Raw genomic sequence first — 27099 nt, 5'->3', positions numbered from 1 at the left:
AGGGACAGCCTGGTGGCTCTCAGGCATCATAACCAAGAGGCTGCACCACAGCAGTGATGGGAGTGATCTTTCAGATCTTTCACTGAAGAGAGGCTTGGCTTACATGCAGCACAGAACACCTTGTTCTTTCAGACAGGGATTCAGATTCACACGTAACATTACTGCCAGCACTCTGCGAGCAGGAGCGACTGCTCTCCTCACACCCACCCTCCTTATCACTTTTACCTAAGGAATGAGTCTTCTAGCGCCTGACCTAATTACTCAAGTGATGTGTCAGAAAATGATGCAGCTGGGACATACTCCACAAGTCTTGATCTCAAGCTATGTAATTCTGCAAAACCCAAGGCGACAAGATCCAGGCAGCTGAATTAAGTGGCGTTGGTCAGGCACGACACCACACCTTCCGACTGCGCCTTCCTGGTTATGAATAATAAAGCCTTATGAACTAGTTAGAGGGTAAGGAGGATAAATAGTTTGCAATTGGCGCCATGCATTTGTTGACCTCAGATCAGGCCAACATGCTGTGTTTCTGGGTGATGGTTGCTCTCCTCCCACATGATGAGCCTGAGCAGCAGCTCCCCGAGTCTGACCCAAGCAAGAGCAATCTATGCTCAGAGCCTGTGGCTCTGCTGCCTCCAGAAGCAATGACAGCAGTAATTGCCAGCCAGAAAGACTTCTTCACCAAGTATTTATTGAGAACAACTGAGATTAAAGAGAGATTTTTTAAAAAAGGCAATAAGGATCTCTAATATATGAGCTGCTTATACAGCTGCAATTGAATCCTGCTGGACCTTAGCTTTCTACAGATATCCCCACACACATGCCCAGCAGCTCCACCTGGGTTATAGTTTCTATTTCCTCTACTTTCAAATTACATCAGAGTAACTATTAACATGATCAGGCTATCTATTACCTTTTTCTTATAGACAGCAAGTCAAATTTACCCTGTGATCTGCTAGCTCCCAGTACCAGACACCACTGCAGCTTTGCTGCACAAGAGCTACCCCAGGGCTTGGCAATTGACTAAACCATAGAGACAACTCCATTTAGAGCCTAACACTTTTTAGCTTTTAACTGCTGGGCTCAGCATCTCTGAAAACCCACAAAGGCATCTGCTCCCCTGTAAGGAGACCCAGAGTCTGCTGAATGTTACTGTATAAAGCAAATCCTTGATATACAACTCCAGTAGGACGGGCATAGAGATTTGAATATCCTTATTTTAGGATATTTTTTTTTAAATAAAGACTACTGAAAGTAAAGTTATCCAGATGCTTAGCAATCCTGCACTTCAGGTACAGTAGAAGACTCTTCATGTTCAGAGATTCTCTCCCTGAATCTTTCAAGGTTATGTGTGCTCTCCCTGATGCAGTTAGACTTGCACTCTTCTTATCTATATTTCTGTGAAAAACCCCCCCAAATCTCCCTAGAAGGCAAACTCAGTAATTCATACAGTCAAGTCTCAATATGACAATACTGCAATTCCAGCTTGAAAACCAGCTCACCTACTGCATTCCTTGCACTTGTACCTGCTCCACAACCTGCACACAATCACCCTTGCAGATGGGGTCAAGCTCTGCTATCACTGTTCCTTTGCACAGCATTCCTGAGCTGTACTTCTACCTGGTGTTTAGCCTGGTATCATGCTATACTTACATTTGTAATGATTCAGTGCTATTTTAAGAACACAACTTTAATTCAGGCGCCAAGCAAAATAGGTTTGTATCTTATTTCATATAAGAGGACAAACTGCTTGCTGTTCCAGGGTGTCTCATGGTCATTAATGACCTGTGCCTCAAAGTACACTGCAGGTGCCAATAGCCATACCTTGATCCCTTCAAATGGCTCTGTCCCCAGAAGCAATGTTAACAATCTTATTGCCTTGATACTAATTTTCTCAGAATGAATATGGAGCATGGTAGGGCTCTAAGCAGCAGTAGATCTCACAGAATTTATTACAGACTTTTTTCTACCAGTCTTCCTTTGAACTGCTAAGGTACTACTAGTTTCATTTTTCCTGTTGCTCCCTGTAGCCCCTACCCTGAAGTAGGTTTGCAATACAGTTTTAATTTTGTCTCACTTACTTCCCTGGCCTAATTAAATTTTAAGATTAAAAAAAAAGTTATGTAAAAACCTGAAGAGAAACAGAATTGTCCCTTTAGAGATCACAAGGTCTGAGAGAAGGCAGCTTTTATCTTGACAATGACAAGACCATCATGACATCACTGCAACAGAGGAATAAGGCAGACAATAAATGAGTGTGCAGGGACATGAGCAGAGACCCTGCAATCCTATTGCCTGGTGGCACACACCAACACAAGTTTCCTATGAAACAATTTAAAAAGTGAAATCTTTGTCTACATCAAATACTTCATGTGAACTATAATTAAGCCAGGATTTTGCCTAGCAGGACTAAACTGGCCTTACGTCTGCAACCAAAGAAAAGTGCTGTCTTGGTTTAGGACAAAATTAGGGGAAAATCACCCCAGGACAAGTGCCTGCTGCTATTTACGTGCAGCAGGGAACAGCTACATCTGAACCTGCTGAAGTCACAAGAACAGGGGGATTATAAAAACAAGCTGTAATAACTGAGGTTTTGAGAGACCAGCACAGCTGAGGCCCTGCAGATGCTGGAGGTGGGGCCACTCGCTGTGATTACACCAGTATCGTGCCACTGGAGATCATGCCAATATATTTTCAAGGAAAAGGGAACCTGAGAAAGCACTTGAGGCAAGCTGCCCAAGGCTGGCTGCTTCTGGGCAACAGGATAACTTCTGCCTCTGAAAAAGCTTGAATAGGAAGTTTAGATCTTAAATTTACTCTGATCTGTCTCCTGAATAGCACCAAGGCTTAGCAACTTTATTAATAGCAGCAAGCTGGAAGAAACATTCAGCTGATGATTGTAGCAATGGCTGCAGCTTCTTTTAAAAAACAGCCTTTTTTTGTAGTTGGTTTGGTTTTGTTGTTGGGTTTTTTTTTTTGTGATGGTATTTGTTTTTTAATTTAAGGTACACAAAGAAAAGGAGACATTAGAAAGGGCAAGTTTGCAGGGAGGAATAATTATCAAATAGAACAGAAGAAAGAAAAAGAAATATGAAACTAAGAAACAAAAAATGTGCTAAAGTTCAAAAGGATGAAATGATACATAGTTCTGCCAGCTGCAGTGAAGATAAGGGGAGCTGAGGAGAAAGACACTTCATTAACAGAAAACACTCATTAAGCATACCAAGTGGAAAAGTTTCCATGTTATGGATAGTTCAGAACAGATTGGAAATTGTGAAAACAGATACCCTGATTGTTCTGGGGTCTCCCAAAGATTAATGGGTCCTCTGTCCTTCTGTCTGAGGCCTGCCTGCCGAAATGTCTTGTGACAAAAGGTCACGTACTCCATGCGCTCCCTTTAGGAAATTGCACTAATGAGTGTAGAACCTGCTTTCATATGTAAATGTTCACTGGTTTACTGCTTATGCTGAATTGGTTTTGCTTGCCACTGCAACATATTTAGAAATTGTACTTTTGAAAAATTAAAACAATGAAATAATTACTGTAAATAATCACATCTGCTACCAACATGAATACGCTTCAATATCTAGAACAGCAGAGAAAGTAGTTAGCTGTACATTCTGCTTTTCAAAGGCTTGAATTTGACTTCTATTTGCTTAACTTCATTCTCTTACAGAATTCAAACATGCTTCTTGAATTGCCTCAGCTCCTCCCCTCCAGTTACAGAGGATGTCCACCACTAAGTGTGTCCCCTATTTGTACCAAATCCAGAGAGGAATAAGTAGATGGAGAGGCTTTACTCCCAATAAAACAACTTAAGCTCTCTCCTTGACAAATCTCTCTGGTCCAGCTCTCCTTTAATGCTGTGTATTTCGAAAAAGCAGTAAAACACCCCTTTCTTCCACATACTCAGGTATTTGGCAAGCACTGTTTAAGTACCTCCTGAGTGACATTTGTCATTCCATATCAGCATGTCTGTAGATGGAAAACACAGAGGAAAATGCTCAGTGCAAACCTTTACTTTCTTTCGATCCAAGTTTAATCCAAGTAGCTCATCTGAATCTTTCAAGCAGTTTTTTCTCTAACCAGCCCTGCACAGTGAGTCATGGATGTGGTGATCCCTGGTAGCCCATGCACAGCTCCTGTCTCTCTGAGCCATGCTGGTTCACAGCTGTGCAAACTGAGTCACCTTATTTTCCTCTGTGTAACTGAAAAGAAGCCACATGTTGTATGAGAAGATAAACTGCAAACCATTCAATGTGCACCTACAGGATCCAGCAAAGGTACACAGCAGCCAAATGCTGGTTTTGTGCCTGCTCCAGAAGGAGAGACACCAACAATGTCACAAGGTGAGCACTAAAAATTACTCTGTCTGTTCAATGTGCAGTGGGGGACAGAGAGCAGCGAACAGCAGGTAGAACTTCCAACAGTGAATCCCAAAGGTGCATTTTGGCAACACTTTCCTGAATGAAAAATGCCATCAACAAGCATATATATGGCTGTCCTTCCCATTTTCAGTCAAATCTTCCACTGAGTCAGATATAAGACAATAGCTCTGTGACACTTGACTCTTGTTCTTCAAACAGCATTTCTTATTTGCAAAGCCATTGATTCAAGTTAAATTTGCAATCAAAGAAAGGCAAATGGAAAACAAATACAACCATTTTTGCATAAGATTTCAGTGAGATTTTGCATATACATTGAAATGTATTGTCTACAGAAATTTCCCAATCTGTTATTGCGTGCACTCTTGCAGTTAGAGGTAATCCTCAGAGACTGTCTCAGGATTTTTCTCCTTGCACAGCTGCTAATTCTGTGAGAACTGTGTTTCAGTGGTTGCAAAATATATGCATAGATATAGTAACATACCAAATTTGTCAGGGATTTTAGTGGGAAAAGACTGGAAGAACAAGGAACATAAGAGTGGGAATTCAGTGTTTTCCTCGCTATGGAAATGCAACAAGTGCCTGGTTGTTTCATCAATCACAGCAAAACTTTGTTATTGTGAAGATGAGCCTTATTAGTCAGGTAGAAAAGGAGAGATAAGGAAAACCTGTGAGTTTGTTACCAAAAGCCTTCTATACAAGTGTCACAGGGATTCCAGATAGAAACAGGAGCAGGGAAGCAAAGAAGCTTTTCAAAACTGCCTTCCTGCTGTGTATGGGGACCTTGCCAGGGCTCTGTCATCCACGTGGGTGCAGCTGCCTGGTGGCTTCACACCTCAGAGTACCAAACACCTCAAGACACAGAAAGTTGCTTTTATTTGCTTCCAGGCTGCTCCCTCTTGCTAAGGTGCCCAAAATCTGTATGTTATTTGGCACAAATAGCAGCACAAAAGCAGAGTTAACAGTCAGCAAACTGAAAATATATAAAGTCAAGGATGTACTGTCCAGGTAGCACTAAAATCTACAATGAAGTGCACACATTTGTTTTGTTAGTGTCCTGATTAACTAGACAGCCCTGAAAAATGGAAAATGTAAATATGAATTTATAGTAAAGTCACCAATCTCTGAGTTGCTGTGTGAAAACCATAAATTAGATTCACTAGCACCTCTGCCTGTTGTATTTTTGACAAAAGCAGACCATGCCTGAATTGCAGTCTATTATGCCCATAACAGATGTGCAAAACCCCAGGATATCAGAACCAGGATAACAATATTAATTTCAATGACTACTGTACCATGTCCACTTAATTTTTAGAGAACCCTCCAACATATTTAGGCAAATCTTGACACTGCCTTTCATTATCTGTAACTGAAAAGACATTGATACTGTAAGCCTTGGTCTGCATGCCTGTTCTAAGGACCAAATTCTGAAACAGAACAAAGTATCCAGCATGTACAATTTAAGGTATCTTCATAAATTGGAAGACTAAGAGTCTGACAACAGTGCCACTCACACCTGTTTTTCTATACACATCTGAATCACTGCCTCTAGTGACTTAAAATAAACTTTGCAATTTTAATATTTTCTCCCTAAAAAGGCTCTCACAGAGTTGTCACACAAGAAGTGCAGCCTTCTATCTTCGTTTATAATCCTCCTTAGAGCCAGTCATTTATCAGAGTTGTGAGCAATGACTATTAGAGATGCATAGGCTATGTTAAAAAAAAATAAAATTCAAAAGGCCTTCCCAGTGCCTGCCCCTTGCAGTCCTCTACAAAACAAGTGAAGAATGCTAACTTCTGCTTCACACAGTGGTAAATAACCAGACAGGCAGCAAAATATTAGGCCTGAGATGTACAGAAATGATGGACACCATCTAAAATCTTACCTTCTGCACGTTGGGTTTGATGCACCGAACAAAGAAAGGGTTTGAAGAACTCAGCGTTGCCATTAAAGAATGAAGTGATTCCTGAAACACAAGTAGAGAGAAGACACTACTTCACAAGTTGGATTTTTGTACAAGCAACATAACCCTGCACAGGAGCTCCTGCAGCTCAGCACTGCAGACAGCATCTAACTGCAACACCTAGTGGTGCACTCCAGAAGTTACGGCACCGTGGAAGCTCCTGCTTCCAAACAGACGGGTCCACACCTGAGTGTTCACTGCTTCCACTGGCTCCTCTGACCACAACTTCATCACTGTTTCACAATGAACAAGATTAACAGAGTGATATGAAGAAGAGCGCTCATAAGGAAAAACCAAACTGTTGTTTGAGGGGTCGTTCAAATGACTGCCTACGACTTAGGATCCATACTCCCAAACAGCTGAACTTGAGCAAGTCAAAAGGAAGGATAAGGGGTCTATGGCAAAATCCACCAACCAAGATTCCCCCTTGCATTTCAAGTACCCCAAACCCACTCATTTTCCATCTTCCCTGAAGAAAACAGGTTTTTTCCTAGCTTTAGAACTCTGAATGATCCAATGCACATTAGACTATCAGTTGTCTGAACCTCAGCCTGGAGATAAAAATCATAAAATCCCTCAGTCCTTTTATGATTATTACTTTAATTACACATCCACCCTTTTCCCGTCTGAGCCATCATTCTGTATCTTATTCCAACTTGCCTCATTCTGCATCATTAAGTATGATGAACCTTTTTAAACTGAAGTCTTGCATTTACTTTGCAGAGATACAGATGATTGTAGAGAAGAGAAGCTCAGCCTCTGAAGAGCCCAATGTTAGCAATGGTAAAATTACAACCCTCAAAAGTGGCACTTTGTGCCAGGCAGCACAGAGAATATAATATAAAGCAGGCTGCCAAAGAGGCAGAAAGTGCACATTTTGAAGGAGCAACACCGTGTGTCCTGCCATATTTCTTGGAGCAAAACTGTCAAGGTCAGTCTGTTTATAACAAATTCTTGTTTTAATCTGCAGCCCAAGCACTTACTCGGTGATTGAACATGCCATGCTAAAGGCAGCAGGCAGAGTTATGGCTGTGCACAGAAGCTGGTGCAGGGCAAAGGGAGCAAACAGTGAAATGACTGGGAACATAAATGAAAGTTCTTGGTTTGCTTGCCTTTGCCAGCCTATGGACCAGCAGAACATACAAAGACAAAAAAATCTTTGTGTAAAGACAAATATTTACAGCTTTGAAAAGTAAAGGCTTCATCCATACTAAACCCGTGTGAACATCACATATATGGACAATTCTCTCATTCCAGGCTCCTACTTACAGAGATTGGAAAACTTGGTCAGTCTAAACAAAAATGATTTTAACTATTTTCACTTTCACCTCTGGTACAGCCAGCCAGATTCTGCAGAGTGCTGCAAGCCTCTAAGTCACTGTCAGGTGATGAGCTAATCTGCAGTTTGCCCTGCTGTAATCAACAGGCTGAAACAGATGGTATCTAAACCCTGCTATTCTGTGTGCACCCCCAGGCCTGCATTAGGCAGGTCATCAAATGAAAAGAAGAGTCAACTAATTTATCATGAGAATAAAACTGTGAAGGCAAAGTTCTTATCTTTAGTGAAATAAGATGGACTAATCCCTGCAAGGCTTTAAAACATGTAAAAACACCCAACGTAATTCTCTGGAGAAGGCATGATGTGAAAAAGGCATGATCTTATAAAGCAGCCCAGCTGGTTAATGGTCAGTTACTGCAGTGTTAGATAAGAGGCAATAATGTTTTGATTTCATGTTTTATCACCCTTATGTTTTCCAGGGCCCCTGACAGAGAACAGAAGGACTGACTACACTTTGTTCTGCCTTGTCAAATGAGTGACAAAATATGGTCTGTTTTTGTGAGGTTAACATCTTAGAGGTCTACTTTGCACATATACAAAACACTAAGTGGAAACAGTACCTCCTGCTACCCCAGAGAACCAGCAAATAACACCATCTCATGACAAGAAATGGATACTTCTGAGATAAGTTATGGTAGCACAAAACAGTGTTTTTTTGATAAAAGACATTTTGTGTGCCCTAGCATACACTCCTTGCTGCTCTGTCCAACACTTAGCAATAGCCTATTAGGATAAAATCTGCCCTTAAGGGGTTTGAGTCTGCTCTTTTTTTAAAAAAAGTGAATGAACTCTGCAAATGTATATTAATTCAAACAAAATGAAAGGCAACTAATCCAGACTTGCACTCATGCAATTTAAGAGATGTTTCATGCCAATCTTTCCCTTTTAAATAATTTGCAGATAGACTTTATGCTAGATTTCAATTTGGTGCCATTTTTGATGAGAGGCTATGAAGCCTCATAAAAAGGTGTTTAACAAAAATGCCTTCCAAACTTTAAGTTAAAGCAAGGCAACACCTTAATGAGGTATTTATTCACCACTTGTTTTTCTTTGCATACAGGCACTGCTGCAAGGCTTTGTGGGATTTTGTGGCTGGATTTAGATTATGAAGACAAACCAGGACAAGAGAGACCAACTTTATAGATGAGCTTTAAAAAAAGAACAAATAGGCAAATGGGGAATGCAACAGGATTTTTATGGGGATGGTGTGATGGAAAGGTTAGTGCCTACTTAAAGCTAGCCAGGACAGTCAATCTGTTAATCAGCAAGGGCAGTATCACAGAGACAGTAACATTTTAATGCTCAAGTTTTGCCTTTTTCAGTCTGTACCTGCTCTTTACTGTCCTGGGTCTGTCTATCACTGATTAGCTACACAGCAGAGACGACACATTAACTAACCTTGAACTGGAGACTGACAGTGGGCTTTCGGTGCTTGCTTCCACATTTAAGAGTGTCCTGATTGTTACGACTTGAAACGTGTTCAAATAGATCATAGATGAAATCAAGACTGAAATAGAAAAGGAAAATAGTATTTCTAAAGTGTACCTTAACAGACTATGAGGTTCACCACTGTAGAATGCAAAGAAAGCTCTGTCTCTTAGCAAGAAGCTCCTCCATCAAAAACATACACATTGATTTTCTCCATAATCTTCAATAAACTATAGATTTTACCTTGGCAGAATTTATCCAGGGGAGAAAAAACAAAACAAAAAACAAAACAAGGGGGTTCTTTCTTCTCCACTCCAAACACAACATTAGGGAAATGAAGTGTGAAGTCCTAGAGGTTTTACTGCATTTTACTCTACTCACTCAACCAAAACTCCAGCTGACTGCAACTGGAATTGTACCTGAACAAAGACTGAAAAACAAGACTTCCAGCTTGGTTAGGAACATAACACAAAACAGCCACCCATGCAAGCCTCACTTTCAGATAACAGCTGTGCATGATGTTTCCTACCCTGTCGGTTGGGTACTCTCCTCTCAGCATTTTTACAGAAAACACAGACATTTTAATTCAAGCTCCACACAGATGTTGGTGCAAAAACAAAACCAGGCCCAGCCAAGTTCGACTAATTTAGTCTTTTTACCTAGATACTTCAATTGACAGATGTTATATTAGAAATGTCATAGATCCAGAACAAATAACATAGAGAGAGAATTGCTTATTAACAAGTTTCCCATGCACAGAAGGGCTAAAGAGATTTACAAACAAGCAACTCGCACAGCTAGGCAGGATGACAGGATGGGATGGGGGATAGCAACATCCAGGCTCAGCTCCCTGTTTTTCTGCCATTCCTCTGTGTGTCCTGCAGCCTCAACCAAACCCCTACAAACAGGGATGTGGTACCACCACAGCTCACAGGGTACAGTGGGAAGGACCCTAAGACCTTACACAGCAGAATGACATGAGACATGCAGGTACCAAAAGTATCCAAGCTCAGACTTTCAGTCAGATAAATCTTAATAGCAGTTCTCCCCTTGAAGCAATTACTATATGGCAGTTTGCACAGTGGGAGTCTCTGACAGCAAGTGTTCAATCAATTAGGGAACGCCAGAAATACAAACATGAAGTAAAAAAACCACACGTGCACACGCTGCCCATGAAGCACTCTGAAACAGTTAAAAACCAAAACCACCTTCCAGCATTGTTACTCATTACAGAGCAGCAAGTTAGTTCTCTAGGAACCTCCTGGACTGAACAGCAACAACAGTACAATGCAGGTAAATCAAACTTTGTGAGAACTGATTACAGTCAGACCTACTCACAGGCAACTCTGATATGCTCATTTCTGTGATATGATATGATATGATATGATATGCTCATCTCTATTTCATTCTATGCTCATTTCAGATTTGTCAAGGTCTGCTGCTATGCAACATCTAAAATACTCAAACCCTAGCAGAATTAGAAGTTCAATCCTGGCAGAATTAGTTGATACAACACCCCTTAGTATTATGTACTTTAAAAAAGTTGCAGAAACTAACCTGCTTTCACGTAACAAGTTCAGAAGATCATCCCTAAAAGTATCTCTGTTCTTCTCCAAGATCCCCCTGACATCATACTGGACCTAGAAAGGAAACGGAGCTGGTTCAAACAACAAGCCAAACAGTCAGGCACCTCTCACAAGAGTGGTGCTGCAAAAAGTGCTGAGGGAACAGAGTGCTTTAGTTAATTTTGAGCAGCCTTGGGGGAAAATTAAGCTAATGAAAGTTCTGCTTGGAATAATTCCAGCAAATAAAGAAATTACCTCCCCAGCGTAGTGCTTCACTCCAAAGTTGTGAACAGCAACCCTCGGTTTTACATAAAAAGGATTGTTCTAATTGGAGGGAAAAAAAAAAAAAAGAGAGAAAAATATTTGGAGGGGGTTGTCGCATCATCCTCTCAACCCATACCTAAACAGACCATTGTCTTCCAGTAAACTCTCTGCAAGATTAGTGCTCCAAAAGCAAACAAGCAACTCATGATAATAGGATTTGTTAGTCTGGGCTGCTTCAAATGCAGTAATAACAGATTTATAGCACATAAAAAGGCATTATACTAAACCTGAACCCCATCTGGCAGAACCATTTATAAAGGTACTTTGAAAGAGAAGGCTCTCTTAAACTGGCAGTTATGAAGATTGGTGGATATGCTTGCATCCCAGAAATTGTGAAAAATAATTTCAGTATCACAATAAAGGTAATCTGGACAGAGGAAACAGCAGACTTTCAGTAAATGACATCAAGGTGAATGCTTTATTACATCAAGGAAAACTGAAGATCTAAATAACCTGAGCAACTGCAGGTTGACAGACCTCTCATTAAAAGTGGAATTTGACTTGTTCACCACAGGAGAAACCTTTAAGTGAACAGCAACAAGAATACGTTATTCCAGTAATCGACTCAGCCTTGACAGCCAAGTATATGGATTGCTATGGAAGTAGGATCAAATCCAAAAAAGCCTCTAGAACTAGGCACCCATATGTTTGAACCATGAATTTGTACCAAAGCAAAGAGATCCTACATAATTTGCACAGCAAATATCAGCAAAACATCACATACAGCATGCTGGGCATTCAACTTCTCCAGTAAGGTGGAGTCAGTAGCTTGAGGAAAATGGCTCTCCTCATTGATGAGTGCCAGTAGTCCCAGTTTCTAGAACAGCAAGAAGAGGAAGAAAATGAATTAGTGCATGGATGGACATAGCTGTTGTCCCCATTTTGGAAAAATCACAAAGTCCTTGAAATTGCTCTTTGCAGAGGGGCACAAAACTAAAACCCCACTCTTGAAGGTGACTGCAATCCTGTTTTTCTGGCAGTGTTCCTTCTGAAATATAGAGCATGTGATCTGTGAGTAAAATAAAGAAAAACAAGCTACTGGAAGATTCAGTTCTCCTGATGTAGGCAGTTTTGAGATGCATACAATGACATTGTCCCATAATATATCCCCAGTCTCCAAGATCTTCAATGATCAGGGGTCTGAGGAGTTTTTAAAAAAGTTTCTGCCATATAATTATCCACCCAATTGCTGAACCAATGAAAACTTTTAGCACCCACAGTGCCCAGGGGCAGAGCAGAAGATACACAGTTTACCTTCACCCGTGGTGAAGCACAACCCCCCTTTGCTTTACATACGCTTCTGTGTAACTTCCTTTGATGTTCCTACTTCTCCTGCCAGAAGAGGTGGTAAACAAAGCAAGCTACCCCACAGTTAATTAATGTGTCCAGCAGGCTCCAGGTTGATACAGCCTCTCAGAAAAACACGGTTCTCCAGGTGCACATTTTAATAAGCCACTTGCCAAGGCTCAGAGCAGCTCCTGAGAAGCCACAGTGCCCTGACTGCAGTCACGTCCTGCCAGCTGGATCCCCTGCCCGCTGCCACTGCCTCTGTGCTCGCCTGAACTGCTGCAGTCACACACCTGCCGTGGGGATAAGCTCACAATCTGATCAATCTGATCAAAAGTTTGCTATTTAAAGATGCAAGATCCACCATTCTCTTCACTTGCTCTTTGTGTTGACAAGTGTTTTAAAGACATATTATCTCAGAACAAAAACCTAAAAATAGATAACGGTATCAAATTCTTTCTGACCTTTTCAATAAGATCCAAGCATTCTCCATTGTCTGTCCAGTCAATATCCTCCCAGATTAGTCCTTCCCTAAGGAAAATAAAGTGGGTCTTTTTATTGAAATTATTTTAGTTGTAGAAATAGGAGAAGCTGGTGTATTTATCTTGTAAATTACAGCAAAATCAACTTGCTTTTACAAAATGCACAGCTAGCAGAGTGAGACTTTCAAAGGAAGCTAAGGTAGCTATGAACTAAGATTTCAAGTGAACAAGATATTGTCAAAATTCTTTCGAATTTCTCCCCTCTCTTACCTGCTGTATTCCAGTTGCTCTAAGGAAAAGATGTGCTTGTTGAAATACTCCTGAAGCTTCTCATTTGCATAGTTAATATTGAACTGCTCAAAACGGTTTACCTAAAGAGACAAGAAATTTTCAAAAATGCACACACTTCAAGTATTTTACTTTACAAACAAGGAAATGGTTTAGGTAGTAATGTTTAATAATCAAGTTCCAGGGAAGATGACAAAAATATGTAAAGCAATAAAGCATAAATATCATACAATCCATTTGAATAAGCTTTTGAAACCTACCTCAAAGTTTTCAAATCCAAATATGTCCAAAATTCCAATAGTCTTGAAGTCTTCCTTGCTCCTGATTCTGCTGTTGATTTTCTTAATGACCCATGCAAAACACTGAGAATAAAGTGCCATAGCCATAGAATCTCTGCTGTCTATTGCCTGCATTAAAGAGGGAATACACAACACATCAATCACCCCATGACTGAGAGCTGACAAGATCTGCTGGTCAGTGTCCTTAGCACAGCCCAAAACAATGTATAATGCAACCAGCCTCCTATTCCTATGTAGAGTGGCAGCAGTTTTATTAATACACACAAGGCATCCTGATTTGAGCTTTAACTTAAAACAGCTGCACACCCATGTGGCTTTAAAATTACATTTCAGGGCTAAAGCATTCAAAAAACTAGGAAATTGAAAACTTCAGGTGTGGAGGAAGGAAAGTGAAGTGTGGGAAACAATACCTTCACCTTTCAATATCTTTTCCTTTTCCAGAAGGAAATATAATGTTATACATACCTATTTTTAATTCTCTTCTTGTAAATTATAAAAATATTTCTCCTAAAATTTTTGAAAAACACCCCCTGACACAAGTGTCCATAGTGAAAAAAGTATCAACCTACATGTTTAGAATTTGAAAAAATGGGGACTAATCAGACTTCATAAGAATAACAAGAGACAAGCTTTAAGCCCTGACTAGAATAACAGGATGGGATCCAAAGAGATTATACCCTTCCCAAAACAACTATGCAGTACTCTTGTTTATTACTCTGATGCATGAGCTAAGCTTCTGTTCTTGAGTGATCAATGATTTCTCTCTACTTGAAGACTAAGACACCTTTCAAAGACCCTGAAAACATGTGAAAATTGAGATGCCTTTACCTGTTGTATACTTAGAGGTGTTAGGATTTCTTCTCCCCTGAGAATCATCGACCTCTGAGTCAATGCTTCTGTTAGCTGTGTGGAGTCCAACCCCAGTAACTCAGCAGATCTACCCAGGGCTGGCAAAAGAGAAAGACAAATACCAATATGTTTTTAAATGTATAAGGCTATGAAACCAATTTGTTTTTTTACTATTATTGTTACTGCACCACCACCACCATTTAAGATGCTCCTAAAATGACAGGGATTAGAGATGAAAATACAATGAGAAATTCCAGGATACTGGTTTGCTGTTCATGAAAAGGCATAAATATGTGCAACTGAAGGAAATTAGCACCACAAATATTTTCCTCTTAATGCTACATGATAAGAACTCAAACAATCTGCTAACACATTTTTTGAGATAGAAACAGTAATTGACTCTTTGTCCACATGAATGTGTTTCTGTTTTGCTTGGGATGATGAGGCTAAACCAATGAAATTTTTCTTCCATGCATACTTTAATTTTCAGTTTTGCTATAATGTGGTATATAAAGCAGTACATAATGCTACTCTCTAATGCTATGTTTAAATAAACATTTTAAATGCCTACCAGCTAATTTTTAGACACACCAATACATTCTTTCAGATATGTATTTGTAGTATTGAAAGCTCTAAAAAAAATACTTTCAGTGGAGATCTTGGTTAGGGAATGTTTTTGAGTACTTAGGTTTTATCAGCTTGAGAATATTTCAAAGAAGAAATTAGACTCAAATAGAAGTTCATTACTGCTAATGGAATAAATATGTGCCCAAGGTCTTCCCAAATTAAGACCTGGTATCCAGCAGCAGACTACTTTGCCTTATCTGTCAAACCCCATCCTCCCAAAGTAACATTTTAATCAACATTTGCAGATGTTATAAGCAGTAAAATCCTTTCACTCCTTGTCCTTGCTATGTTCAGATATACTTACAACAAATAAGGCTTTCAGAACCCCGAGAAACATTTAGATTTGGATGCACAGCCTTCTCACCTGTTTTAAAGGACACTTGTGCCCCACCAGCAGTGATGAACTCAACATTTCCCAGATGCAAAATGCCAGCCAGCAGCCTCAGAACTTCTCGAACCTCCTCCCTGCTGAACTCCATCACTTCCATTGCAGTCTGGAATGACATGTGAGCTTCTTCAAATAATATGCACAGACTCAAAAATGGGAGGCCTTAGGAAAGCAAGTCAAGACTAAAAGAGACCTGGCTCGAGTCCATTCCTTTGGTTTCATCCCAAACTGAATACACTCTAAGGCATCACTGGGACATCTTGGAACATGTAAGTATCACTCTCCTTTTAAGAAATTTCATTTTGATGCTGTAATGATATTGTAATTTGCTTTCAAATTCATAGTTAAAATCATATAAATACTGGAACGACCCACTGAGTTATGCAGCAGATGCAATTACTATAATTTGAATTATTAATTGATTACTTCCTGCATGTTTTTTCAAAATTTGCCTATTGGCCTTGTAGATAACAAAACATAGGGAAGAAAACACAGCAGCATGTAAGATTTCATCATTTTTGTGCCCAAATATGCACCTTATCAATGTGGTTTGACAACTTCCTGTCAAACTGAGGAAGAAAGGTATCCATAAAGAAGTGTTGAATTTACAAATAAACAATATGGCAACAATCAAGGCTTAACTACACAAATGAGGAGAAGAGCAAATAGTAAAATATTAAAACAAACACTAAAAGGAACACATGCTTTACTTTGACACAGAAGGGGTAATTGTATGCCTCTTGAAACGACCAAACTTTCCAAATTTGGGTGTAATATGAGCCTGAGACCAGATCACAGTTTTGTACCATTACAGTTGGACTCATCATGTTGTAATCACTGCAAGTGTTTGACAGATAATATATTTTATCTTTCATAAATCATCCATTACAAATGGAAAAGCCTCAGACCATTCCCACAATTCAAAGCAGGGTAGAGATAGTGGTTGAAGATTTACTTGGTAAAGAAAACCTCTCACAACAAAAGGGCAGCAGTATTACAAGTTCATCTTCCTGTCTCCTACTAAAAAAAGTTTCCCTTAAGTAACATTTCCAAGACTTACACTGCAATAGAAACAGGCAAAGGAGATGACTTTAACAGGAAAAGACAGGTGAGGGTGAGCTGTGGGGGTCTCTGCCCCCCTCCTGCTCTGGGAATGCAGCCTGGCAGCCCTGCTCCCCGCCTGCCCACACTGCAGGCAGCAGGCAAACATCACCTGCCCAGCTGATTTCATGGTCTGCCTAGCCTGGCATGATTAGCACAAATTAAATGTCATGATAATCAACTTCAGCATGTGACTACAATATAGGTAAATTAACAATGTTACCAACACTTCCTCCTGCTATACAAGATGAGGGAATTTTACACTGAAAAAATCTTCTACCTCCACTACACATTAGTTTGTCAATTTGGCAAGAAGATTAACATAGATAAGTAAAAACAAGTTTGGTGAAGGGCATAAAACCAAATGCTTTATCTGATTTTTGAAATCTAATACACATGACCTCAGTGCTACAATACTGAATTAGCGTGGTCAGTACGGGCTAATTGCAGTGGAGGTGAAACATGAAGCCATTGAGAGAGATTCCATCAGGACCCAGGTTTTTAATCTGTGCTTTTGTTTTCATAACTCTATTGTGTAATTTACTTCACACAAGTGGATTTCCCAGCTGCAACTGAAAGAGTCACAGGTGCTTTGCTCCCTGTGGGCTGCACTGCAGACTCCACCCAGTAGATGCCACATGATTTGGGCAAAGCTTTCAGATTAAAAAACAGTGATATATACACACACACATACATATTTACATATATATATATATATATATGTGTGTATATCTATGTATATATATGTGTGTAATACAAAACAATGCAGGGAAAAGCAAAGGCCTGTAAAAGTCTTAGTGACTTCCCAACAGATATTCTATTAATTTCCAAACATAAGCATTTTGCTAAATTACAGCACACTTTGAAACAACAGAGTAAAAATGAAATACTTGAGGAAAGAGAAAGGCATGCTCAAAATCACAGTGAAAAGTTTTAAGAAAATACAAGTCCCTGTAAGATTAAGGCCTCAATGAGAGGGCTGCACATGGAGGAAAGCACAGGAAGGGTTTGTACCCTACTCTGTCAATGGGCCCCACAACTTGAACTTCAAGACCTTTTAAAGTAAAAGAACGAGGGGAACAACTCACAATGACTTCCTTGAAAGAATCTTTGTCACTGATTGTCTTATCTGCTATACATCCAGACTGGTTCAGGTAGTGGTAGTTCTCAGGTACAGATAAGTAAAAAGCATCTAATGAGAGAAAACAGGGTGAGTGAAAAGTAATACCAAAACAAAAGTACTTCACAAATTACTATGTCAGAGTTACACAGTTCACAATTCACTTGCTCAGAAATTATGACAATGCACAAGACAAGGTTTTATATTAAAATCAGATGAGGGTTATTTTGCTGGCTTTTGTTTTATTTAGCTGCATAATAGAGTTAACTCTGTTTTTTAGCATGCAAAGGCAGCAGGCCCACAGGGAGATGCTGAGACAGCTTTAGGCGATTTTGCACATATACAAATGTAATTTCTTTTGTTTGGAGGATTTATTCTTTATAAGAAAGGATTAGAGTAACCAGAATTATTTATCTTTGTTGCTGTGGAGTTATTTAGTACCAGCAAAAATATTCAGTTTGAACACAATAAGGCATGTTTGTCCCCAAGTAATTTTCCCAAGGCCACGGCAGAAACCGTGAGGAAAACTACCATCAGCTCAGTGACATTCTTCAGCTAAGTGGGTTCCTTTACCAAGTTGAGCTCAAATTCACACTCACTGAATCCCAGCTGAATAAATAACCTATTTCTCAGCTTGGGTTAGTGGGTTTCTGTAGTTAAATTCTCCACTGCTGTCACCACTGCTGACTGCTAGCAGAAAACAGCTACAGTTGTGTGACTTGTGCTTTGCCACTCACCTTTCTCTCTCTCTTCTATCCCTGCCAGCAGAGCATAGAATATATGATAATTTCTTTCCCCGGGGTTTTGTCTTACTACACGATTCTGTCAAAATAAAAAATAGTTTCCACTTAAGTGATCATTTTTAAAGACAAATTTTTTATCCATAGGTTCAGACAAAAATTAAATCAAACACAATTAACTAAACAAAAGCAAATATCAACTTACTTTTTCCAATAAATCTGGAGCCAGAAAGAAAAGCTTCAGTCAAGGAATAAAGCAAAATCAATTAATGCAGAAGCTTTTTGTATTCTTCCTTCTTTCGTTTGAGACAATAGGAACACTATCATGGTTTTTTCCTTACAACATGCTAAGCCTGTTTCATACAATACACCCATAGCAAGATAAAGTAGCAACAATGACAATATTGTAGCAGTTCTAATATCATTGTATCAACACCTTCTCTTCCATCCCATCAAAACTGGACTTGGCAGATTCTGCATTTTAAACATCACCTGTTTTCCTTTGCTTTTTTTTTACCCCCTAAAGCTTGGAAATAACATCAAGAATTAATTTTTTCCCACTGAACAAGCAATTTATGTTTAAAACAGCAGGTAGGAACCCCTTGGAATATTCCTCATCCCCACACCTCTGGTGCAGCTGGCTCAGAGTCTGATTTTTCCAAATGCAGGACAAAGCCGAGGATTTAACCCACCCAGACTCACACTGCAGAAACTGAGCAGCTCTGCTCTTTCAAGTACTTTTCCAGAGCAGTAAGCAGCTTATCTTTGGGTGCAGTAATGAGGGAAATGGCTGACCTCAAGACATTCCCAAGGACTCAGGCTGCTTTAGCTCATTACATGGGAAATGCACACGAGCCATGTCACGCTAGCGGTAGCAGTACAAAATGCTGCTCCAGGAGCACACACACCCCACACTGCCACAAAAGCACAGGTGCATGTGTGAATCTGGCGTTGCTGCTCCCCCTCCCCACCTACACAGCTCAATTTAACTGTGCATGTTTCAGAATGGGGTGAAAGGACAGGCAAAGGCAAGCCAGTTCTCCCTCAGTCCTCCATCAAGGAGGTACATGGGTGCTTCCCACAAATGGGTCAAATCACAAAATGAGGATACAATCCATAATTCTTCCTCCCTGAATGTTTCCCTTCTGACAGATGTTCAGCTGAATAAACTTCCCAAAGCGACTCGAGTTGTTGTTGTAAACAGTCTTTGCGTTGCCAAAAGCTTCCATAATTGGACTGTGAAGACAGAGAGCGACAGGAGTGTTAACATGTGACCAGCATGCCAACAGCCTCGCAGGGGGCTGGTGAAAGGAACAGCACTCTGACAAGCCCCCCTCTGACACTCTCCTCAGCAGCAGCCTGCATCCCAGCATTACCCTCCATTCAGCAACAGGCATCTCAGTCTCCTAGCAGAAGATGCAAGTATTCATGCAACACAATAAATCATACTGAACTCCTCTGCAGCTGCAGAGTAGTAACTGCAACTTGCTACTTCTTTTGTGATCACTCAAAAGATGCACACAATTCTCAATGCAATACTCAAATGACAGAAATAAAAAATCTCTGCACATGCAAATTGCTAGACAGATATAAGGAGTCCTTGTCCTAGGGCAATTAAAAAAAACCAACTACATCAAGATACAACATGTACAGCAGAGATGAAGCAAGATAAACAAAAGTAATAGCATCTCAAATTGCGTTGGTTTTTAAATACTTTAGAACCGTGTCATTTCACATGAACACCACGATTTCTATTTTGCCTGCGTTGATTGTGTCCAATTTATCTGATGCATTTGCTCATCTGTCTTATCAGTGCTCCTTATCCTCCCTTTCCTCAGCATGTTTTTACCACTTGAGCATTTTATCTTCACCATGCTGTGTCTTGTTCTGCTCTATCCTCAGGCTATACAAACTGAACCAAAGGTTTCTCCCTCCATCATCCATTTCCCTTACTCTGATTATCTGAATTCAACCCCAAACAAAAATCAAAGCCACCATTAAAGCTCCATAATTTCAAAACTCTGCATATTTTTGCTTCACTAAGAGATACCACCATGCTCACAACTCTCTAGAGCAACAGGTAATTTTGTTTAATGGAATATTTCCCTTTCTCCAGTATACATTTTACTGTTTAGTAAACACACACACACATATTTGAATACATTGCAAGGTCTTATTTCAATGTCAAGGTTTATATCTTCTGAAAAAAATACCCATGTATTGAAAGATCTAATACCTGCTCTCGAGAATAGCTTGCTCCACACAGGAGGTCTTCTCTTTGGAGGACAGATCCAGTGAATGTTGGCTCATTGCAGACAAGAACTTGAGAATCAGCTTAGTGCTCTCCGTCTTACCAGCACCACTTTCGCCACTGAAAGAAGAGCAGGAAATGGTTTGCACAGTCCCAGTGGCCAGGGAAGAAGCCCTCTGGCTGGCCACCCAAACTCCACATTGCAGGAGGTCAGGAAGGCTGGGGTGATCAGAAGTGATGGTCAAATGGAGCCAAAACACCCCGTTAAACCTCCAGAATATGACATCCAGGGAAAAACACAAGCTGTGCTTAAGCTTCATACCACTGCTTAGACAACATTTCAAGGCACTGACTGCATATGTACACACACCTAGGAGGCAACAAAGAGCTCTCTGAATGCAAACAATTACCCAACACTTCTCACCATCATGTTAAAACAAAGTCACAACAAAGGCAGAGCAATGGTCAGGGAGAAAGACCCAACTTAGAATTAAGATGGGAAAAATTGGGATATATTGCAGCACTCTAGCTAATGAAGAGCCCTGCTGTGAGGAGGAGGAAGTTAGAGACACCAATGCACATTCTAACATAAAGGCTACTTGTATAATTACTAATTAAATTCTTAGTGAGCTACATACTCTTTAAACAAACTTTTTATATACCTGTTAAAACAAACCAGATTCATGTGAGTTCAAAATACACAATTTCCCCCTCTCATCACCACCCACAGGAGAACAAGCTATTTGATAATGCTAAACTGACACTTTAAAAACAAACTGTTAATAAGCAACCCTGCTGATGCAAACAGAAGGCAATGCACAGTTTCTCCTCAAAACCAACACTCCAAAAAGGGAAAGCTTAGATTTGGCTCATTTCCCCAATACCCTTTCCCTTCAATTATGCAGCCTAAACACACACTCTGAGCCATTAAGAAATATAACTTGTGGTTAAAGTTTGTCTAGTTTGCTCACTCTTCATCTACATTCATAGCATTGCATCCTAAGCTGTGGTCTAGCTCCTAACTAAGCTGTACATAATTCCAGTTTACTCCCAAAGAAAGAGGGTACATTTTGGTCTTCATCTTTTCCATTGTAGCAAGTGGGAATTTCATCACTGACTTTGACGGAGCACATCTGGGCATGTGGAGCAAGCTTAGATAATTTGACAGTCTTTTGCTGTGCCATTGCTGAGTAATGAGCTCACTGATTCTAGGTTACAACAAAGTATAATGATGCTTTCTAGTAAAAAGCAAATAAGAAAGGTACTGCCCAAAAAACCAGCATGACAGTTTCCTGCAAATGAATGTCAACAATAAAATTAAGGAAGAGACATTCAGGAAGTATAATGAGACATCTTCATAAATGCCAATATGCTCCAGCAAGTGTGATTCACCCATTATATTTATACCACATCAAACAAATTCTGTAGTGTTTTTTATGTAATATTATCTTTGATGTCTGGACTGTTCAGTATTCCTTTCCCTTTTTCTTTGCAGGCCCTCACTCACTCATCTCTTCTGCCCAATAAGCAAATACTTAATATTCCTGAATTCAATACTCACCATAAAAACATTTCTACTAGTAGTTTGGAGAGAGCTTCACATTATTCTTGTCTAGTGCAATAAATCATCAAGTGATACATACCTCTTCCTGCTTAATTCTCTCCCTCTGAGCCATGCATATAGCTCAACAGCAGGCCTCTGCCCCCACCCACTGTCCCTTAATCTGGGAATCTTTAGTTCTATGGAAGCTGAAAGTTAGCCCACTGTAATTGAGAGCCATTCTACAAGTGAGATATTCAAAGCCAATATTAAAATATCTCCTGCACCTCTCTCTGGTACAACTGGCTCTATGCACAATTACATGCTCTTGTTTTTTCCTTAAAGCAGGAGAGACTTACAACTTGTTCAGTTCTGAACTTGCCCAGTGTTCTATTGTGACGGTTGCCAATTGGAGATGCCCATGGAATACATACAATTATTTCCCTTCTGTGCTCTTCCAGCTCCCAGTTATTTGCTATTCAGAGGCTTCCTGGTCTACACCTGTTTTTTATGTGTCTTGTAACCCTCAATATATTTCTTTTCTATGAGTTTCTAGCCATACTTTCTTAAAAAGCAAATGGTCATGTTTTTTTCAGATCCACTTCCTATTAGCTTCAGTGATATGTCTCAGTTCTCATGGTGGAAGGAGAAACCAACAATTCACCCTGGTGCTCTTTCTGCTGTGCATGACTTGATGGTTCATGCTCCAAATTCAAAGTCCTGTCTGCATTAGACATTTCCCATGTTATATACTTTTTATTACTTTTTAAAATTTTCCTCTGAAGCACTTCCAGCTCCACAAAGTCCAAAGGATGGATTTACACAATGTTCTGTACTCATTTAATAGCAACCATTCCATTCTATTCACTTTTACAGTTACATGAGATTAAATCTTTCAGAGTCCTTAGAAAGCTTTTGCCTACAAGGTCAGTAAAAGGGTGAATTTTTAGTGCAACCTTTCCAGCCCATGAGTTTAAGTGCCCAGCTTGTTCCACATCACTACATTCAGGACTGTGAACATATTAATTCTGACAGCAGGCCAGAAGGCCCCCACTTAGAAGATCTTTTAGACTTTCTCCATGACTTGTTCTATGCTGGGTTAAGAGCACAGCAGCCTGGACCCAGGACTCCACAGCATAAAAAGGGATCACTGAGAGAGGTTCCTCATTCTGAAGGATGCAACACAGAATCATTTCCCTGTTCTGTCTGGCTAAGAGACAGAACAGTCTGTAGTGGCTGCTAATCCCTGGCACACCAAAGGCACTGCTCCATGAGCACCTCTGGAACTCCTAACCCAGCTCCTGAGGGCTGAATGACCAGAAGCCCCACATGGGGGAAGGGCCCAGGAAGACCAAAGGGTACTTGAACTGAGACAGGAAGCCAACATGTCTTGACCTCACCACCTCTTGGAATTTATATCAGTTGTACATCCCTGGAATCAGGAGTGGTAGCTATACTTGTTCTTCTCTGTATCTTTTCTCCCTTTATCTCTTTCTTCCTCTAATTCCCTCTTGCCAGAGTTTTGTGTAACTTAAAATTGGATGAGCTTAGAGATTGCAAAATTAAAGCCCTAAGTTAATGCCCTGAGAACTGTTTTATGTTGATGGAATGCTGCTCTAAACCTTTGTAAAAGTTCTCTGATTTTCTAAAGTTGTCAATAAAGTTTTTTGTTGTTTTGACCCCTTGAGAATATCAGTATTTCTCCTGTGCATCTGAGTACACGAACAACCATAAGCCCTTTTAAGAGTCTCGTCAAATGAGGTTTTTGGGGTCTTACAGTCTGCTGCCTTTAAAACCCCATGACAGATACACACAGACAAAACAGGCCCCTTCAGCAAACATACTTCATCAAGTGCACATCTGAACTTTGGTGCAGTCTCACAAGGACATCACGCCCATCACAGGTCTGGGTCCCATATAAAGGGTTTGGTACATATTTTCATATTTTGATTTTCAAACTGAAAAACGACAACAAAAAATTCAGGACATCAGATAATAACAAAGAACAATTTGGTATCAGACAGTGATTTCCCACTCACAGCACTGACTCGAGCAGAGCAATGGCTGTGGCTCCCTTTACACTTCTTTGGGAGTGCTCTGACGTGGATCAATTGCAACTTTATCTGAGAGAAGTGTGTGTGTTTGCTCTGCACAGACTAGATCACCTTAAACAGAGCAGCAAAAACATCCTAAACCAGATCTAAAGTTGTTTTCCTATTCTTGAAATAAAGGCTATAGGTGAAGACTTGAACTTGGTCTCAACTTCTGAACTTCAGCATATCATGGGACAGCTGAGCCCCTTTCCTACTCCAGGACAAGCTCTTTGGCTATTGCTCAAATTAGATGGGCTTCCTTCATGCTCCTGAGGCATCCAGCTGAAAAATCAGATGACTTTAACACAGTGGGCTTTTTTTCCTTCATGTTTTAAATGAAACTGGACCCTGCAGTAATGGTTCAGACAAACATGAAACTGAGAATTCATCAATGCAGATGTTTTTGTCCACAGAAAAACTCTAGTTTTTTAGCTTGGGAGAGTTAAAAAACCATTTCACAACTATGTATATATTATAATGCACCAGCTGTATACAGGTTCTTCAGTGTGCCTTTTTGTTGACATTTTAGGCTGCTAAGTCTGCTAAGTCAATTTCATGCAGAATTAATGCCTGTTACACACTCCAATAAATAAGTATCTTTGGTGATTTGATTTATCATCTCTTCTGTGTTTCTTTCCTTTTCACCTCTGGATGATTATACTGAAAAAAATGGTCTCACATTTAAACTTTATTTTGATTTTTTTTCTAATTTCTTTTTTGCAATTCACCCTCTTACCTTACCCCATCCAGAAAAATATCCAGTATTAATATTTCAAAACACTAGAAGCTTTTTCACAGGTTTTTTAACCCAAAGGCTGAAGAAAGCAGCTCCAAACCAAAGCTGAGCTAATTCTGGGGGCCAGCAGGGGGCACCTCAAGTCCAGAGGATCATCAGAAAGCGTTCCAAGCACCTTCCTTTGTGCTACCGTGTGCTGAGATCCCAAGGTCAGGAGCAGCTTAAACTGCCTATCAGAACATGAGACCTACCCGAATAATTCCCTCCTTTTAACTACTGTGTTTTCGAGATGCAACAAAATTTTCCTCTTTATTGTCTCTTACATTAAATGCAGGACCAGAATATTTGTCTGAATTCAAACACTAAAGAGCTCCACTTGGCTACTGTAGTTTTCAAATGCCAGTAGTAACCAAGAAAGTGACAGTGATGGCACAGTGGTTTGTTCCAATGTTTAATTCTAAGCCAGGAAGAGCTGCAGGGTGGCCAGGATGCTGAATTTGCTAAGCACGCTGTCATACCTCCACTTCCTATGCCCTAAACTCAGTATGTGACAACAGCGGCTTTCCTAAGCCTTTTCCTAAGGAAGGCCATGGAAATCTTCAGTAATTTTAAAAAATCCTATTCTGAGTCCTTCACAGAGAGAGCAGATAATGCCCTTTTAGGAAAGCAGATTTAGCATTGATTTTTTTAAAATTTGAATTGCACGTTTCCTCAATTTCTGCAGTAACAAGGTACCCTTATATGGCTGTACTGCATCACTTATCCGAAACACAGAACTTACACAAATCACTTTCAATCCATGACCACAGTAAACAATTCTAAAATGGATTCCTAACACAAAACTTTTCCATATTATGGCTTATCTGTACCAAAGCACATGCTTTACAGAGCAGAGAGTGCTGAAGACTCCCCTTGAACTTCACAGACTTCTCCTTATGTCCATTTTAGGGCATAACCTGCCTTCCTCTTGGCAGCTTGTGAGGAACTGGAATGAAAGGTAAAATTCTGAGCCTAGCACAGAATGGCAAAAATACCAATGGCCACCAGAAATTGTTTTGCTCCCTAAATTAGTGTAGATGGGCTGTTCACGAGTAAATGTCGGCAATAAAACACAAAATCATGATTCCAGGCTAGCTATTGCCACATGACAAAGATCTCTGTGAATTTCATTTTTGCTTGGACTCTTACCTGAACTCATCTTTATATGTACAGAACTATGTATTAGGTAACAAGAAGGAGAAATACAGTTAAGGAATGCTGAAGAAACACACTCTTACAGCTCTGTGTTGCTGCAAAGCAGAACCTGCCTAAAGGTGAGGGCAGGTGGGCACTGTGACCTGGGAGTCTGCAGAAAGTTGCAAGCAGGCCTGACTTTCTAACAATAGATTGGGTGCTGAACTATACACCAAATCCCCCTCTTATCTACAAAGCCTTGCAACCTGGTCCATAATCTGAAATGTCAGTAGAAACAGCCTATTGCAAAAGCTGCTGCTCTCACCCTGCCTCATCCCCTCTCTGTCCCACCATCTGCCCTATGCTGTAGTCAGTCCTACAGCCACCACAAGGACTCCTGGGGAGGTCGGGACACTGCCAAAATCATGTCAACCTGTGCCTGAAGAGCTCCACACCTGTAACTTCATGGTGCAGGAAGGTGACAGCAAGTAGGCCTAATCACAAAAATGTTGTGAAGGAAGAGAGGAGAGAGAGGGGAAACACAAGGTCTCGTGCCCCCCTGAGCATCACCCCCTGCCCAGAGCCTGGTGCCATGCAGTGACCTTCTCCTCCCTATCTGGCAGGCCACACTTTGGTCTCTCTGCCTGTGTGAGCCAACACAGCTGAGCTGGCAGGCTAGGGAATGGGAAAAGAGCTGGCTGCATTCTCAGCTCTTCTGGAGCCAGAAGGAAGGAGGAGCTGAAAGCAGTGAAAAGCTATTGAAATGCCAACTGCTCCCTAACGCACACTCGGCCACAGCCAGATCCTGAATACCAGCGACACAGTGGTTCAAACGGGAAGCTATTAAATCACCATTAAATTAAAGCACAACAAGATTAAGCAAGGAAGATTAATCAGGCAGAATTAAGTGGCTGAAATGTGGAGGGGTTTCTCTTTTGCTATTATTTACAGCATATCTCAGGAACTGGTAGGTTAATTTTTTCTTTATTCTCCATATAGGAAAATCAGTCTAGTGGTGACTAACTACTGAGCTGCACAGAGATGTTTAAACTGGTGGGAAAACACTTAGGGTAACATTTGATGTGTGAAGACCAAAAAACGCACAAAATATATAACAGAT

The 27099-nt window shown here is 40.3% G+C and overlaps 1 protein-coding gene across 1 annotated transcript in view; it reads right to left on the bottom strand.

Moving 5' to 3' along the window:
- MYO10 (myosin X) overlaps positions 1 to 27099 on the bottom strand; it is a 159469-nt gene that overhangs the window by 44490 nt on the left and 87880 nt on the right. Inside the window, 15 exon segments of the mRNA XM_079300601.1 lie at positions 6272 to 6352; positions 9087 to 9195; positions 10674 to 10756; positions 10937 to 11005; positions 11730 to 11822; positions 12757 to 12823; positions 13045 to 13145; positions 13323 to 13469; positions 14190 to 14308; positions 15202 to 15331; positions 17415 to 17518; positions 18184 to 18268; positions 18392 to 18405; positions 19298 to 19422; positions 20423 to 20557. Of these exon segments, the coding sequence (XP_079156727.1) occupies positions 6272 to 6352; positions 9087 to 9195; positions 10674 to 10756; positions 10937 to 11005; positions 11730 to 11822; positions 12757 to 12823; positions 13045 to 13145; positions 13323 to 13469; positions 14190 to 14308; positions 15202 to 15331; positions 17415 to 17518; positions 18184 to 18268; positions 18392 to 18405; positions 19298 to 19422; positions 20423 to 20557 (1462 nt within the window).

The sequence above is a fragment of the Erithacus rubecula genome, assembly GCF_903797595.1.
Source record: "Erithacus rubecula genome assembly, chromosome: 3".
Classification (NCBI taxonomy): domain Eukaryota; kingdom Metazoa; phylum Chordata; class Aves; order Passeriformes; family Muscicapidae; genus Erithacus; species Erithacus rubecula.
This window is presented reverse-complemented; position numbering and strand designations above follow the sequence as displayed.